The sequence below is a fragment of the Alligator sinensis genome, unplaced genomic scaffold (genome assembly GCF_000455745.1).
Source record: "Alligator sinensis unplaced genomic scaffold, ASM45574v1 scaffold747_1, whole genome shotgun sequence".
NCBI classification, from domain to species: Eukaryota; Metazoa; Chordata; order Crocodylia; family Alligatoridae; genus Alligator; species Alligator sinensis.
In genome coordinates, this window is record NW_005842254.1 from 241,869 (window position 1) to 258,766 (window position 16,898).

Genomic DNA, 16,898 nt, shown 5'->3' on the forward strand with positions numbered 1-16,898 from the left:
CTGAATTGAATAGTCCTGCCCAGGTATCTCTGTAGTTGCAGTAGGTAGGAATGCGAGTGTGTAGAGATGAATCCCCTGGAAAAGCTTGGGACCTGAGCATTATACTTTGACAATATAATTTAAGCTCACGAACTGAGCTGTTGACCTAGATTGAAGGCATGACCCAGTTCCTGAACAACATATTCTGACCTCTTCTGTCTAAGGGAAGGAGCAGCTTTTTGCAACTTACTGACATGCTTGATTTATAAACTCTTTGTCTCACTAGTGTTAAGTGATACAGTCGGCTTGGGTATGTGCCGAGTGGTTCCATTGGCTGCATGTATGTGGGTCCTGTTGGAATTAGTAGGAAGAACCTATGCACTCCAAATGGTAGAGTTGCTCCTGTGCCATCAGCACAGTTTATATAAGCAGGCTTTGGCATCACAGAGTTCCCTTTGTTACAAAGCTTATCAGCTCCCCCTTTCATGCACAAATCATACATTCTTTTGGAGCAGGCAGTCAGAAATCTGCTTCACTTTGCTCAAGTGGCCACCAGATGGCCCTGTAAGTGCATTGTTCTGCACACTATGGCCAGATGGCTAAAGTTTTCAGCCCTGCAATGAAGATCCTTTGGGATAGTCTGGCAGAGTGAAGTTATGATGGGCTGTGCCGTGTGAGAGGGCTCTGCTTCATGTCAGCATAAAAGGTCTCCTACAGAAGAATTATATAGACCCACCTTGGAATGCTCAGGCACAGCCTGGATAGGATGCAACAATAAAGCTGTTCCAAAAAATCTCTTGAGCACCCAGGTTTCAGGTGGAGCAGACAAGAAGTCATTTGTATGAGCTGCTACAGTGATGGGGTCCCTTACCAGTACCCAGAGAGGCCAGTCAAGCCAGAAGAGCTTGATCCAAAGTCCACTGAACTTTGTAAAGATACTCACTTAATTCCAGTGATCTTTCTATTATGCCCCGTTTGTTTTCAGTGGTTTACCAGCTCTTCTTGCGGGTTCAGCTTTCCATTTAGAAGGGGTGTGGCAGGTCATTCAAAGGCATTTCTATAGGTTCTTTGTGAGCTGCACTTGGGGTTTGGAGTTGGCTCACGGCCTTCTCATCTTCATGTTGTTAGATGCTATGCAAAGCAAGTGGCCTTTGGTTTGACTATAGAGTGCCTACTTCTCTGCTGCTATAGGAATTCAAAACAATAGAGATGTGTGCAAGGGTAGGGAGATGCATTCTGTCACATATTTTCATGCTTGCTGTTCTCTTCCTAGCACAGGGTCAGTTGTTTGCAACTAGTCAGAATTTTCATCAGTCTGTCAACTGCCCAGCTCAGCTAAAGCAGCTGGCTGAAATGCAGTCTTTTTTTTTTTTTTTTTACCTTGTCACTTTGTCCTCAGAAGGCTTTTGTTTAGTAGTGCTCCTTGTCTGACCAAAGAAACCAAAGGGCTAAATAATGATTTAAGACCATATGCCTGCCTTAGAACCTCATCACATAGTTAGATTCAAGTGACCTGGCCCTGGGACAGGGGGTGTGCAAGAGTAACAGGCCTATTTACCCACTTACTCCAGAACCAGTGGTAGGAAGGAACAACAAACAGACAAAGCCCTGGCCACATCCTGCCTTACTCGCAGGCCACCGTAGTTGTGCCTAGGGTAGTAATTTAGTTCCAGTATGTGCCACTCCTATCCACCACTGGGTGAGAGGTGAAGGGAGTATAACTCTGAAGGGTACCTCTTAGCCACAGTCGGTGTCTGTACACACCACATGTTTTAATCATTAAATTAAACAGGTTTATAAAATTGAAACATTTATTTTGGAGCATCGCATCTGTGTTTATGTGCATTAGGTTTTCAAATGAATTGAGCCTTGGAGTGTCACATCTGTGTTTACACACACTAGGGCTTCAGATGAATTAAGCTGGGTCCCTGGCTGGTGCTGCAAGAGAGCAGGATGGTCCAGTGCTGCCACCCCACCCTGGGGCCCCCCACCTACTCTGTGCCCATGCCCTGCCACACAGCTGTGGAAACAGGGAGCCGAAAAAGAAAAAGCCACAGGAGAAAAAGAAAGTGGAAGCAATTTAAAACCAAAAGCTATCCCAAGGGGTGAAACTACAAAAAAGTTGCTGCACCATCTGGTGGACAAAGGGGCTCATTACATGTGAGCAATTATTTTGGGCTGAGGGCTGCTCACTGAGTTTTGGGGAGCTGATGAGGGCCACGTGGTTAGCACCACCCCTTGACAGTTGCCCCGCCTGTGGTTGCCCTATTGGGACCAGAAGTCCTGCCCCCAACCCCTGACCTTTGCCAACAGAAGTCCCTCCTCTTGCCCTGGAATTACTCCTTTTGGGAGGAAGGGTGTGTGGCAGAAGGCCACCTCTGTCTCTCCCAAAAACTCTGCTTTGTGACAATTTGGTTAACATGGACCTGGCAGAGGGCAGACATCCCATCTCTTTAGGTAACCTGAGTTGGATATGTTCCTGAGGGAGGGAGGAAACCTGCTCTTTCTGCCTACATGACTGGCATCACATACCTGGGTGAGGAGCTTACACTCCCCATTGTTCTAAGCAATGCTAACCTGACTGGGAGGGGGCTAGCGCCCCTGCCAATCTGCCCAGCAACCAGTGATGCATTTCAATTTGGTTGGCTGGCAGCCAACAGGTTCTGGTCTCCATTGGACCAGGTAAATTAGGTCATAAGGGCTATATAAGTTAAGGACTGTCCAGGAGGAGGGGCAGTGGCCATGATGAAAACTCAGAGAGAGAAGAGCTGGACCATCTGAAACTTCCTCTCTCTCTCTCTCTCTCTCTTGAAACTCATGATCAATGAACCACCTGCCTCCAGAGGGAATCTCCACCTGCCTCTGGATGATCCTTGTGAGTAATCTACCTGAGATCTAACTAGATATATAGCTTAGGCTACCCAGCCACCCTGTTTGCTCTATGGGATTTCTCTGATATTACTCTACCCTGTACCCTATTCCAAACCTACTCCTTGTAATCAATAAAGTTCTCCTTTGTACCTAGCATGGGAGACTTATTGGGAGAGGGGCTAGATTATGCCTGGGGGTCCCCTTGGTTTGTCTGGCTAAGAGAGACCACTATTTGTGCTTCAGTCTCAGGGAAGCACCCCAAGTTCTTGAAGTGGGTTGAGTACCCTTGAGGGATAATAGGCCTGTGTTTCCCAGGGGGCACAGTGCCAGGATCAGGCCAGACCCTGGGTGGTGGTAGCACTACCCGTAGGCTAGCGGGTGTGCTCCAGGAAGGGGGTCGGGTAGATGTGAGGCACTCAGAGCCTGGAAGGTGGTCGGGTGCAGTGAAGTGGGTGGCTCAGCACAGGAGCACCCCCTATTGGCCTGCCACAGAGTTCTGCAATCTTGAAACCAGAAAAAAACCCCAAATCATGTACAAAAATTTATAACATCTACTATAACTTATTTTAATTTTATTTAAAAATATTTTTGTACCAATTTATGTGTTTATGAAGAGTATCTAGAGGTGACTGCATCATAGCTCAAAATACAGTCCTACTGTATGTTGTGTGTGGGTGGTAAAGGGGTGTATGTGGTGGGGTATGGTTGGGAAGTGTGTGTGTGTGGGGGGGGTTATAGTGGGTGGGTGTGGAGAGGTGTGGGGTATGTGGTTGGGGTGGGAATTGTGGGAGGGGTTGGGGTTATGGTGGGTGGGGTGGGAGAGAAAGAGAGAGATGGGGCCAGGCTGTTAGCTCTATTGCCTGTGGCTCTCATGGACTGGATGAGAGCCTCATGCGATGCAGCCAGGCAGACCCCATGCCCAGGCTCCATGTTCCCACCCCACTCTGGGTCCCTGCCAGGGTACCTGTACGGGCTCCACACCCACCCGCCACCACTGTTTCCCTCTTTTCCCTCCCACATGCTTGCCTGATGCTTCGCCCACTGCCACCGCTTCCTGTGGCCCCTGCCACTCACCACAATGCTGGCACTTCCCGCGGCCACTGCCGCTTCTCAGGCTGCTTCTCATGCCACTTCCCATTGCCCCGCTGCACCACTTCCCATGGCTGCTGCCACTTCCCCCACCACTCCCAATGCCCCCCCTTGCTGCTTCTCTCCCACCCCCCACACCCACCCACTGCTTCCCACTCTGGCTCCAGTCCGGCCTGGCAAGCACCTTGGGGCTCCCAGCTACTGGGTGGTTCACAGAGGTTTCCCCCACTTCCTCCATCCAATCTTATCTTACTTTCTACTTGAACAGAGGGAGACAAGGAACAGCTCCAGGGTCACAAGGTCAGAAGCCTCAGAGGCTTCCAGCTGGGGACTTTGGGTAGAAGGGGGGTAGGGGGCTGGATGGAGCCAGGCAGGCCTTGCTGCTCAGCCACTGTGTCCTGCCACAGGCTTCCCCTGGGTCCTACTGCCACCTTCTACCTATCATCTTTGACAGGCAGCCAGGGGCAGATCAAATTTAATTTTCTAAAATGTTTAGGGGCCCCGTAGGCTGGATAGAATGGCCTGGTGGGCTGGATCTGGTGCATGGGCTGTATTTTGCCCACCCCTGTACTACGCAAATGTAAAAAAGGAGGCTATTGCAGAAATGTTCAGGAGCTTGCCTCTTTGGGTACCGGCAAGGGACCCCATCACTGTAGCAGCTTGTGCAAATGACTTCTTGTCTGCTCCACCTGAAACTTAGCACATGTCTAGGTGCTCAAGAGATATTTTGGAATGGCTTTATTGTTGCATCCTATCCAGGCTGGGCCTGAGCATTCCAAGAAGGTGGGTCTATATAATTCTTCTTCTGTAGGAGACCTTTTACACTGACATAAAGCAGAGCCCTCTCACACGGCCCAGCCCAGCATAACTTTACCCTGCCAGACTATCCCAAAGGGATCTGTATCACTGAAACTGGGGGGAGTTTTGCCACTGACATAAGGGAAAGTATAATTGGTTCTTTAGCTATTAGGAAAGCCAGTTCCACAGAAATCAAGCCTTGATGATGATGAGAAAACCATGATCATTTTATGGGACTTTACTGAATTTACTTCCAGTCATACAGAACAGCTAATTGCCATCCTTAGTCAGGCAAGCATTCTACTGAGGAATGTCCCAGCGTACATACAGTAGTGTTGTTTCTACAGCACAACAGGTTTCAGACAAAGATTGAGTTTGTTATTGTCTCCTGGCCAATGTCTGATTAACAGCCAGCTTTGTGAATTCCAAAATGAGAGGAAGAAACATTTACAAAATGACAAGTGTGAGACTCAGTGTAAAATTGTTTGAATTAATAAATCATAAATAGTTGAAGGGGTTTTTTTTCTATAGCCCTTCACGGGGTGCAGGGTAAATTCTGCTCATCTATATTGTCTAAATCTAGAGAAACTATATACTGCAATAAATCACTGAATTTAAAGAATTACACCTGAGAGTAGGATTTGTCCCTTCTTTGTTTATAAGACAAATATAAATGAAATGTCCAAAACCAAATCTAAGTAAAAAGTTAGGTTATTGTAGTGTGTATCAATGGGTAATCAAACAACTCAAGAGCTTTTATCAGCACACTCAAAACAGAGCAGTGCTTGGTGGTACTGAGGGAAGAATCTTTTGAGCTGGACTTGGTATCATATTTACTTGTCTACAGTATTTGTACAATATTCTCGTTGCACAATTTGCACATAGAGTACAATAGTATTACAAACTCTGTTTATAACAATCCTCTACTTATAATAATTCCAACCAGATTTTTTCATGATTATTATGCAGCAAATTAACTAACTCTATTAGAGCAAATGCCCTCTTAATGAATTTTTCTCTGAGTGGCACAGGAGTTCATTGTAATGATGAGGTAGCACAGCATATGACTGAGATATATACTGAAGAAATAACAACAGTCGGAGTAAGAATTTTACAGTGGGTGTTAGAGACATTGAGCTGTTTTTAACCTCTTAGCCTTGCATTATTACTCATTTACAGTTAAATTGCTGGTCCCTTTACAAATTCCTGTTCTGCCAGCAGTTTTGGAACGTAGATACCACAATCTGTTGCTTCACACAGGCCAGGGATGCCTGCAGGACCAGGAAATCCAGGCTGCCCAGGAGGGCCGCTGTATCCAGGAGGGCCTGTTGGGCCTGGCTGGCCATCTTGGGCAGTAGCGGGATGTCCAGGAACCCCTAGAGAACAAGAATGAGATCAGGAAATGATATAAAGGATGAGGGAAACTTGAAGGAGTTGAATCCTTCCTTCCCAAACCAGGGGAGGTTCTTCTCATGCTGGTGTGAGGAAAGAGTCTCTCTGTTAGCACTGGTGGAGTTACACTTGTGTAAAACAGAGAGCTGAATCAGCTCATGGCATGGAGACATTCAGGAAAATCAACAAACTGGGAGGGTTAAAAGGGTCAGTGAGAAATCTAGCTGCTGACTCAGGGGGAATATTTATACCCTCTCCATGAGCCAATAACAATGTTGGCCTCTCTGACCTTCCTCCCCACCCCAGGTACACAATACATTCACATAAAACAAAGCTTCTTCACAGAACCCTGTTAAATCAGTACAAAGTACGGCTTCTCGTTCTATGCAAGCCAAAACCTCAGTGCAAGCAGCTGAATACAACAAAAAACTGTTGGGGAACATTGGGTTCTCTGCACAGTCTTGTACTAACTAGTCCTATATCATTAGTGCCCTGCTTCAAGGGGTGGAGAGCTGATTTTTTTCCTTATAAAAAGGTCAAGAGAAAACAGTTGCAAGGGATGCTCTGCTCCCTTTTCCTTGAATATTCCTAACAGCCATTATCATGATATTACCGAGATCCTCACAATGTCATCATTAGCACTGGCTGCTATCGAAACCTTCACATTTTGCAGAAAGAGAGAGAGAAACTAGCAAGTAGCAAACTTATACTTGGAACAAAAAAATGTGTAGGGGATACTGTGAATAGCCTGAATAACGTTACATATTTGCACCAAGGCTTGTAAACATTTTGCTGTACAAAACACAGTGATTCAAAAGGTTGCATATCAACGGTTCATGGCTGAATCTAGGAACATCTTTGTGGTGAGAATAGAAAGAAGTAGAGTGCAAGGGAGTTTAAAAATCCTCCGATGATACATTTGGCCATCATTCATTACCTATAGACCCTGGAGGTCCATCTGGTCCAGGGAGTCCTTTACCCAGATCTCCTCTATCACCTTTCTGGCCTTTTTCTCCTATGTGGCAGAGAACATATAAAGAAATGAACAGAGACTTACTTGCAGAGGAGTATTCCTTATCAATCCATATAGAAACATTACTTTCTCTACCTGGTTCCCCAACTTCTCCATTAACTCCAGGAAATCCAGTAGGTCCTGTGGGGCCAGGTTTCCCAGTAAGTCCAGGAAGACCTGGTTTTCCCTGTTCAAATAAATGTGAACAGCTTTAATTTGTAAAGAGCCCAAGCAGTGTGCTTGACTTCATCATATTTGGGAAGACATAAAAAAACAATAAAAAACAGAAGGGATAAGAAATGCATCATCAGAAGAAAGGAAACGCCTTCAAAGTTTCATGCTAAAGTACATCAGAGTTTACTTACCTTTTTTCCAGGTGGTCCTGCCATGCCAGGAAGTCCTGGGGGTCCAATTAGTGTCAGATTAGCAGTGGGACAAGCACTGGCACATTTGTATCTGATACCTGCTGAATATTGGGCTATCTGAGCTATGATCACATTACGACACAGTTCATACACGTGCTCCTCAGGCATTCCTTAAGAGGAAAGTACTTATTTATAACACAAATAAAATATCACTGATATCTTATTGAATAACACTCCAGGGAATTCATTATACTGTAACTCAGTAGTGCTCAACCTCTCATTTTCAAGATAGATTAAGCCTGTGAAGCAGCAGCATCCAGCTGTGGGGTCTCCATGGGTTCAGAAATTTGGCAGCAGTGGAGCGGTAAAAGTGTTAATTGCTCTCAGAGCTGTAGCAATTAATGCTGCCACCCTTCCTTCACCATCAGATTTCTGGGCCTGTGGAGAGCTCTAAGGTCCAGATGACATGGCTCCACATCAGGGGTGGGCAATTATTTCAGGAGCAGGACCGCTTATTGAGTTTTGGCAAGCCATCAAGGGCCGCAAGACAGGCAGTCAGGGGCAAATAAATATTAATTTTCTAATTTTTTTAGGGGCCCCACGGGCCGGATAGAATGGCTTGGCGGGCTGCAACCAGCCTACGGGCTGCATTTTGCCCACCCCTGCTCTTGTCATCATCCTGTGGTAAGATCTGGCATGCAGGGTCACACTGTGGCCAGATCCGGCATGCTGGGTTGTGCCAGCGTGTGGGATAACACCCATGGTCTAACCTCACATGCCAACCCTGCACTGAATCAGGCCCATGGACAGATCCTGCTGTGGACTGGTCCCACGCCACTCATCTGGCCTGCAGGGCTGCTATAAATATTCACCAAATAATTGGATGAACAGTATACAGCTTTTGGTTTGTTCAGAAACTGCTCAATTTGACCTTTTCCCATGTGCAATGGGTCACCACAGTCATGTGGTATCTATTTAGGGCAAATTTTTAGGAAGGATAAGAAGAAACAACCCATGGCAAATGATAAGCAACAAATATTGACTGGAAAAACATTCCTGTGTGCATCAAAAGTTGTTGACTTTTTTCTGGAAGGTTTAAACAGGGATGGACTGGCTGACCTCCCAATGCCCCTTCCCACCTCTTCTATGACTGTATTGTCTGTATCTATGGCTGTACCAAGAACAGGTATCAGTGCATCAATCCATTAGCACTAAAGTTAACAAACAGAGAAGATGATGGAAGCAAACACCTATTTGTAGGAATCTGAACAAAGCTCATTTTTTCATCTTTAATTAGGCCAACATTCCAGGCCCAAAGTGATCCCCTCCTCATCGGAAAACTATCACTACATCTTCATGGCATCAGATTTCATAATACCATAAATTCTTGTTTGTTCAACAACTTACTTAAATGTAGACACCAACATTTCAGGTAGCTTGGCACTGGCGTTTGCTTCATCCCACTTCTAAAAAGTGTTTGGTTTTGTTGTTGTTTTTTTTAAATTGCTCATATTGTCTCTGAACACACTGAACAGTATCAGCAGCAACATTTGCATTAAGCTTTATTCACAAATGCAGCCAGGGTGTTACAGACAATGAATTTGGGGACATGGAGCTTATATAGGAAGGTGATTGTTTGTTTGTTTTTTTAATTATGGGGAAATTTGCTTTACTTTTTGTACCTGCTGCCTTATTTGTATATGAATTTAGAGCTAATTAAAAGTGCTGACAGCTTTAAACACTGAACTCTTACGAGCTAAAGAGCAGGCCAAGTACTGGCACCAGCTGTGCTACCCCAGGAGGTGTGCTGGCAAGGAACTGTGACTCTAGGAAATGACCAAATTAAGATATGTTAATAAGGAGCAGGGACTTTACAATGTAAGGGCTGATGTATAGTAAGTGCTCAGATGCCTGTAATTACCCCAAGGTAATTTAACTAAAAGCTAAACTGGGGCAATTTAGCTTTGTTTCATCCAAGCTGCCTTATTTTATTAGCTTTTACAGTACAGTTGCATCATACACACATTTAACTTGTGCAAATTCAGCTTTACACGGAGTGGGAGGGGGCTTCAGTTTGCGGCGGCGGCGGGAGGTTTTGGCAGCATGGTGGTGGCCCGGTGGCACACAGCCATCCCCTCCACCCTGCACTGCTGCTGCCGGCCGCACAGCTCCAAGCACAGCTCTGTGGCGGCGGCGGGAGGTTTTGGAGGCAGAGGTAGTCGCCGTTAGTCAGATCGCTGGCAATTTGACTATGCGTGATTTTCATCTTACGCGGTGACCTTGGAACCTAACCCCTGTGTAAGTTGTGACACGCCTGTACTTACCAGAGGCTCATTGCAGATGCATTAAAAGTGACCTTGCACCAGCTGTTCTATAGTAAGTCTCCATCCCTGCTAACTCATTGGAAACTGAGCACCTGCCCAGGGTCAGCCTAAGAGTACAAAAGAGGGCTCAGAGGCAGAGCTCCTGTGTCTGCTCCTAACTTTGCTGTGACCTTTTGGGATGGTCTAGGGAGAGTCTTGCAACTTCATTATGCCCCTGAGCTCGCCTGGAGAATCATTTCTTCTGGTGAGTGAGCAGAGCAGTCTACTGTTGGATCTTTGGCCTCTCTGCAGTTTTGTTTTTTTTCCCAGCAAAAACATTGAGCTGAAGATAATTTGTGATTTGGCCACTAGGAAAACTGACCTCTGATAAACCAAAGCAAAGCAACAGCCACTAGAGAGCAAAACCTCCCAGGCCCTTCTGATCCAGGCTGGACTTGTTCTAGAGACACAGATAACAGACTCTATTCTGTCTCCGGTCCTGAGAGCAGGATATTTCTTCTGGGATGGAAGATCTGAACAGCCCAGCAGCTTTCTAAAGCATGACGGCTGTATAAGCAGGAAAGTGGATGGGAGGAATCCTGATCCTCACAAAATCAGGAGGAGAGGGAGAAAAAGAACACCAGAGCAGCAAGAACTGGAAAGGGAACCAGCATAGAAAAGAGAGGAGATAAAACATACCTCAGGTCCACGAGGCCCTGGAGGTCCAGGGGGACCAATTATTCCATTCTCCCCCACAAAGCCTGGAAAACCTCTTGGACCAGGTAAACCAGGGACACCTCTTTGGCCTTCTGGACCAACTGGACCAGGAGATCCACATTCTCCTTGCTATTAGTGGAAATTTGAAAGGAGAAAATGAACAAATGGGTATCTATTCCCCCACCTTTCTCCTTTTCCCTATCTACTCTTCTCCATTGTTCTGTCTGCTTACATGTATAACAAGTGTGCCTGTGCTCATTCAGCATTGTAAATAGTGTTATAAGACAGTCATATTTAGAGTTTCTGCTGAGCAGTGGTGAAACCTTGCATGTCAGGAAGCCAAGTGCCCTCCTCCTCTGCACATTGAAGGGGAAGTGCTTCAACTCAGAACATTAATTTGCTTGTCCAGAGTATTGATAAGTGATCATCTCTGTTTACTACCTCCTGCTGTGTGATGTGTTTAATAATTTAGAGTGGCACATCCAGGAAAACTGAATGATCAGTTTTATATTGATGACCCATTCAATTACTAATCATTCAATTGATTAATATGCAGGGTGGTGGATCACTGTTAAGAGGAGTTTTCCTGAATGGCTCGTGCAGTTGTAACTCCACCTTGATTCCTGCTACGCGACTTCCCTCTGACTCTTCCAGGAAGGGTTTTCATAGGAAAAGGGCTCACTTCAGATCAAAATTTGCAAGTCTCACATGGGTAGAACCAAAGGGATATGGAGGGTACAGTTGCACCCTCCTTCTTGGACAATGCCACAGGAGCAGTAGCCAGTAACTTCTAAGTCCCCAAAATAGGTAATAATTCTCCCCACTCCTTTCACCTCCATGCTCAGCAGAATGTCCCCTCCCTGGCCCACTGCTGCCACTATCCCTGGCTGGCCCAGGGGTGGAAGGAGCTCCAGAGCCCCCCTTACCCCACTGTGTTTGGGCTGCATGGGGAGTTAGGCTGCAAGGGGGGGAGCAGCAGCAGGGGGAGACATGTTCTCCCTCCCTGCTCCCCATCCAGACCCCCCAGACCAAAAGCAAGCTCAGGCAGGGGAAACAACAGGGCTGTCCCCAGCTGAACCTGGCTCCCCATGCAACCTGGCTAAAGGGAGAGGCAACAGTTTCTCAGAACCCTTCCCCTGCCTCTCACACCCTGTCACTGGGGAGTGTCTCAGAAACCTTCCCCTGCCTCTCACACCCTGTCACTGGGTCAGCTTAGGCCAGTGACAGTTGTGGGCAGGAAAGAAGGGGAATGGGAGGAAAGGGAACATGTTACTGAGCATGGAGGTTAAGGGATGGGATGGGTTATGGGGGAAGGAGCCTTAGCCAATCTGAGGACTTAAAAAAAATCCCCAGCTGCTATTCTTGCACCATGATCTGCCTGCTTTGGTTGCTGGAGCAGGGGGAAGGAGGAGGATATGAGATCAGGGGTGTAGCCACTCCAGCCATCTCAGTTGCTGTTCCCACAACTCCACTCTACAAACTCTTGGATCCACTCATCAAATCTTACCATATAAAACACCAGCCCCATTAACTTCCTGATTACTCCCACTGCTCTATGTCCATCCTAGTCCAGCAGGCAAGCCACTTGCATGTTCATAGCACTGATATCACATAAGCAGGATACGAGCTTTGGGGTTTTCTTCCCCCCCCCCCCAACTCCAGAGCCAGGGCGAGTTTTGAATGTGGGTTTTAAGCATCAAGAAGCTGATTCTGGTGAAAGTTTATGTTCTGTGTTGCACACACCAAGGAGCAAGTCCTTGACTCGGCACGCAGCATGAGTAACCAGACTCTCTTCAGTCTGTGGAGCAGCAGCCCTGAGGTGCAGTGGCTGTAATCTTTGAGCTCCAGTAGCCCAATGGCTGGTATGCTCCTCATAAGCAAATGGGGAATAACTTGTGCGCCACGCTAGCTGCAGTCCACAGCAAACATGTTATGTGCTGGGACACGGGGAGCCCCTGTAGAATACAACTCTGCTGCCTGTCTTGGAGGATGGAGCTCCTTTAATTCTGACTTCTCATTTCTGAGGCCAACCTGTTTCCTGTGAAGGAGCTTCCCTAACAGTGGGAGCCAAACAAATAATTTCTCATGACTCGGCACAGCTACAATGGGCATTATAGCGAAAAGCATGACATACTTGGCCTTTGTCTCCCCTGTCTCCGGGATCACCCTGCAAATTGAAACAATAAAAAGTCAGCTCATTGGGGTTAGCATTTGCAAGGGTCTTGAGCACCATCTTAAATTCCCAAAGGCATGAGCTGTACCTGGGATCCAGCATCCCCAATGTCTCCTTTTCTTCCAGTATCACCCTGTAAAGGAAGGAGCGCAAGTCATAGCATTGTATATTCTGGATATACGTGGATAGAAGGTATGGTCTAGAGTTTAAATCACAGTCTTTTTCTCTAGAACTGCCACTGCCTTGATGAGTGGCCTAGGGCAGTATTTCTCAACCCATGGGTCATGACCCAAAAGAGGATTGCAAGACTATATGAAAGGGTTGCAAACAAACTTTAAAAATGGATTCTCCATTCAGTATGAAAAAACATGGGAAACTGTGGGTTTTCCCTTGCAGGCTGACTGAGTTCCCACCTGCGAGGGGCTGCCCTCCACACACCAACCCTCTGCCCCATACACCGGTGGGCCGAGGCCTGGGGGTGGGGGGCTGTGGATTGGGAGTGAGGGGCACCAGCAGGGCCAGGGGGCTGTTTTGAACTTAAACTATTTACTGGGTCAGGACTGGCCATTGATGTTTACAAATGGGTCCTGGTACAAAAAAGTTTGAGAACCACTGGCTTAGGGCAAGTCATAGACATTCTTTGTTATTTGTTTTCCTCGTCTCTAAAATGGAGATTCATTTTTCAGTAGAGTGTAGGGAGCACATGTTATTTGGTAAAGTGAGGTCTATGGATGATAAGCACTATCCCCTTAGACCCCCTCATCCCATCTGCAATTTTAGGATTCAATGGGCGTGTCTACATGAGACATTTACTGCGGAGTTGCTTGGTGTCTACATGTGCAGGGCTGTTAGGACAGAGTAAACTAATTGACTCTGCCGCAGATAGTGCTTGTAAGGTTTTTTGTTGTTGTTGTTTTTGTTTTGTTTTTCACTCTGCAGCAACACATGTTTAGATGCGGATGCAGCTGGCTTGGGGCATAAAGGTACTTCAGTGCAGGGACTGCCTGCCAGCTAGCCCCACAATGAAGCACCCCCATGGCCCAGCCAGCCCTGTGTAGCAGGTTGAGCTAGGTCAGAGCAGCCCTGGGCTGGCAGGCTGATCCTCCGGGCCCCCTGCCAGCTGGGGTGCTCTGACCCAGCTCCATGTGCTGTGGTCCCAGGCACATATTCAATCTCCAGCATAGTATGCACATTAATTGCATGTGTATATCTGCCCAATGTTAAGACAATCCTCCTTGTCATCAGAAAAGGCCCAACTCAGCTCCTCTCATGATCCAGATCCACAAGAGTACAAGAGGGTACTTGAATGTGATAATAGATTTCTTTCTACCTTAAAGCAAGAGTTCAGGCTTCCTGAGAATCCCCCATCCCTGCTCAGCTCAGGGAATATAGCCCTGGGATGGTGCATGAATGCTGACCTGCTGTGTGGCAGCATCATTATTTCGGTGCATGAATCAGGTTTGAGGAATATGAAAGAGTGCCTGAGTTCTCCCTCAGAGCCTGAGTGGTATGTCACACATAGAGCTAAGTGTCATGACCTTACAAAACCCAAATGAAATCTTCTTTCACTGTAACACTCCAGAAAACCTTGTGTACTGTAAAACTCTTTCATAAATCATAGTGGTACACCAGTACCATTATGAAGCCATTTCTGTGCAACAGCAGATTTATAGTTGCCTTTCTGAAATATATACTTCAAAAGCAAATAAACCATACCTTTGGGCCTTGATCTCCAGTCTCACCTTGAGCCCCCTGTGGAAAAGACAAGCAACAAAATTAAATGATACCCAGGGAAGAATGAAGTAACCATTTGAGTTGCTCATTAGTAACCTGGACTTGTACCTTTTGGCCTTTTATTCCTTTAGAACCGGGTTTACCTGGTAGGCCAGGATCACCCATCACACCTTTGGCTCCCTGCATGGAAAAGAGGCAGAGAATCTGTAACTGTTTTCCACAAATCCTGTTAAATTAGATTTGAATACCAGTTTTAGTTTTTTCTTTCTTGTTGCTTTTTTAAACATTTAATTTGAATTTAGATGTTGGGCTCATTCATGATGTCACGGTCTTCACAAAGTCTCCTTGCTAGAACACATCTGGTAGAAAAAGAAAAAGTCTAGCAAGTCTTTGAATGAAGCAACACACTTACGGAAACAGTGGTTTATCTTCAGCATAGAATAAACCTAAGTAGTAAAACATGGTGGCTGTTTGAAAAGTATATTATCCTTGTACTTAAATTAATTTAACATGTGCACTGTGTTTGATTTATTCCCAGATGTATTTTGAGTGCTGTTTACTTGGGCATCTGATTCTTTAAGATACTTTTTACTTGGTGCACTCCAGAAACTCCAGTCACCTGACGGGGCTCCTAGCTGCAGGAGTGCATGGCTCACTCCCAAAGTTTGCTACTTGCTGGTGCAGGGGGAGCCCAGCATTGGTTGACAGATCCTACAGAACAATGGCCCCAGGTGCCACCCCTTTACCACAGAGCAGTGTCTGCAAGTGGGAAAATTTCCTGCTTGTAGATTCATGCCTCAAGAATCCCTTGCAGGGGATTCCTGGGGTGCTCATTTCATGCTGTTGCACCCCAATCTGTGAATCCTGCACCCTGGAAATCCCCTGCAGGGGGACTCTCATGGCATGCAATAATCGGACAGACATCCTTCCCTATAAGGCATCAGACCCTTGACTATGTTTGGCTGTGCAAATATTTTGGGGCATTTGGAACATGAGAAGGGGTAGGGACATCTGTTCAGTCACAGCTTATGCCTCCATAAAAATGTTTATGGCAACATAAGGGTAATGTCTGTTTGCACCCTAAGACTATAGCTGGATTCTGAGAGAGGTTAAAAAGTTTTCTTGCATTTTGAAGATAGCTCTTGTGTGGTTGCATAAGAAGACTTCCTGCCACTCCCTCCACCTCTGCAAGGCAGCTGGGAATAACAGCATTCTCTCTCCAAGCAACCCTGGATGACCACGTTACCACAAAGGCCTCTGGCCCCCTCCCACTCTCACCAACAAAGGTGAGTGATTTTCCCACATCATTCCACAGCCCAATGCAGTTCTGTCCCCAGTGCAGTGACATTCTTCTTAGACTCATCTTAGCCCAGGATGAACATCTTGTTCACAGAATAATTTTTTCCTATGTGGTTTTCTGAAGTGGGAACACACAGTCACCTCTTAGTATATCCCTTACCATGGAGCCTGATCTTCCTGGTGGTCCCTTGGGACCCTGCTCACCTTTGTTACCCTGTCAAGAGAGCCAAAAGCAAATTAAATCTCTGGGGTTTTTTTCCTGAAGATGAATCAGCGATAACACAGTCCCCGTTTTAAGAAGAGGTGGAGAGGTTAAGAGAGGGTTCAGAGGATTGTGATAAAAATGATAAAGGTGTTAGAAAGCAAGCTGTATGAGGAAAGGTTGAGAGAACTAGGCATGATTAGCTTGGAGAAAAGGCAATTAAGGAGGGGGATGTGATAGCAGTCTTCAAATATCTGAAAGCCTGCCATAAGGGGAGGGAAGGGGATAACTGTTCTTTGCTGCAGAGGGTAGCATGTGAAGCAATGGCTTCAAAGTAGGTTTAGATGAAGTATCAGAGGGTGCATCTACATGAGATGCTTTACTGTGGAGTTGACTAATTAGCTGTGCTGTAAAGCATCACCATCTACACATGCACCCCTATTAGGTTGGAGTAAACTAATTAACTCTGCTATAGGACAGTTCTGCCCAACACAAGTACTATCCTACGGCAGAGTTATTTACTCTGCTGCTACGTACTTGTAAACAGTGACTGGGGCTGCCTGCTGGCTAGACCTGCACTGTAGCACCTTCATGCCCCAGCCAGCCCTTTTGCAGCACACTAAGCCAGGCGGAGCAGCTCTGGGCTGGCAGGCTAAACCCCTGGGCACCCTGCCAACTCGGGGTGCACCATTCCAGCTCAACATGCTGCAGTCCTGGGCACGTGTGAAGATACTGCACCCGAGAGCAATAGACTCTGGTACAAACTGTGCCAGTGTTTATTGTGTCACATTAATCACATGTAGATGCCCCCAGAAAGAACGTCCTTACTATTAGAATAGTGAAACAGTGGAATAAACTGTGGAATCTCTTTCACTGAAGGGTTGTCAAGAAGATTTTGGATACACATTGACTACAGATGATTTAGTAAAACCATTCCTGCATTGATGCAGGGAGTTGGACCGAA

At 46.3% G+C, this 16,898-nt stretch overlaps 1 protein-coding gene across 1 annotated transcript in view; it reads right to left on the minus strand.

Moving 5' to 3' along the window:
• Positions 1-5,462: 5,462 nt before the first annotated feature.
• LOC102377353 (collagen alpha-1(XXII) chain-like) overlaps positions 5,463-16,898 on the minus strand; it is a 36,322-nt gene continuing 24,886 nt past the window's right edge. Inside the window, exons 19-29 of the mRNA XM_014521766.2 lie at positions 15,893-15,946; positions 14,542-14,613; positions 14,416-14,451; positions 12,788-12,832; positions 12,661-12,693; positions 10,509-10,655; positions 9,794-9,800; positions 7,507-7,676; positions 7,238-7,328; positions 7,067-7,144; positions 5,463-6,113 (exon numbers count right to left, since the gene is read on the minus strand). Of these exons, the coding sequence (XP_014377252.2) occupies positions 5,917-6,113; positions 7,067-7,144; positions 7,238-7,328; positions 7,507-7,676; positions 9,794-9,800; positions 10,509-10,655; positions 12,661-12,693; positions 12,788-12,832; positions 14,416-14,451; positions 14,542-14,613; positions 15,893-15,946 (930 nt within the window). The 3' untranslated portion in view covers positions 5,463-5,916. The remainder of the gene's footprint in view (positions 6,114-7,066; positions 7,145-7,237; positions 7,329-7,506; positions 7,677-9,793; positions 9,801-10,508; positions 10,656-12,660; positions 12,694-12,787; positions 12,833-14,415; positions 14,452-14,541; positions 14,614-15,892; positions 15,947-16,898) is intronic.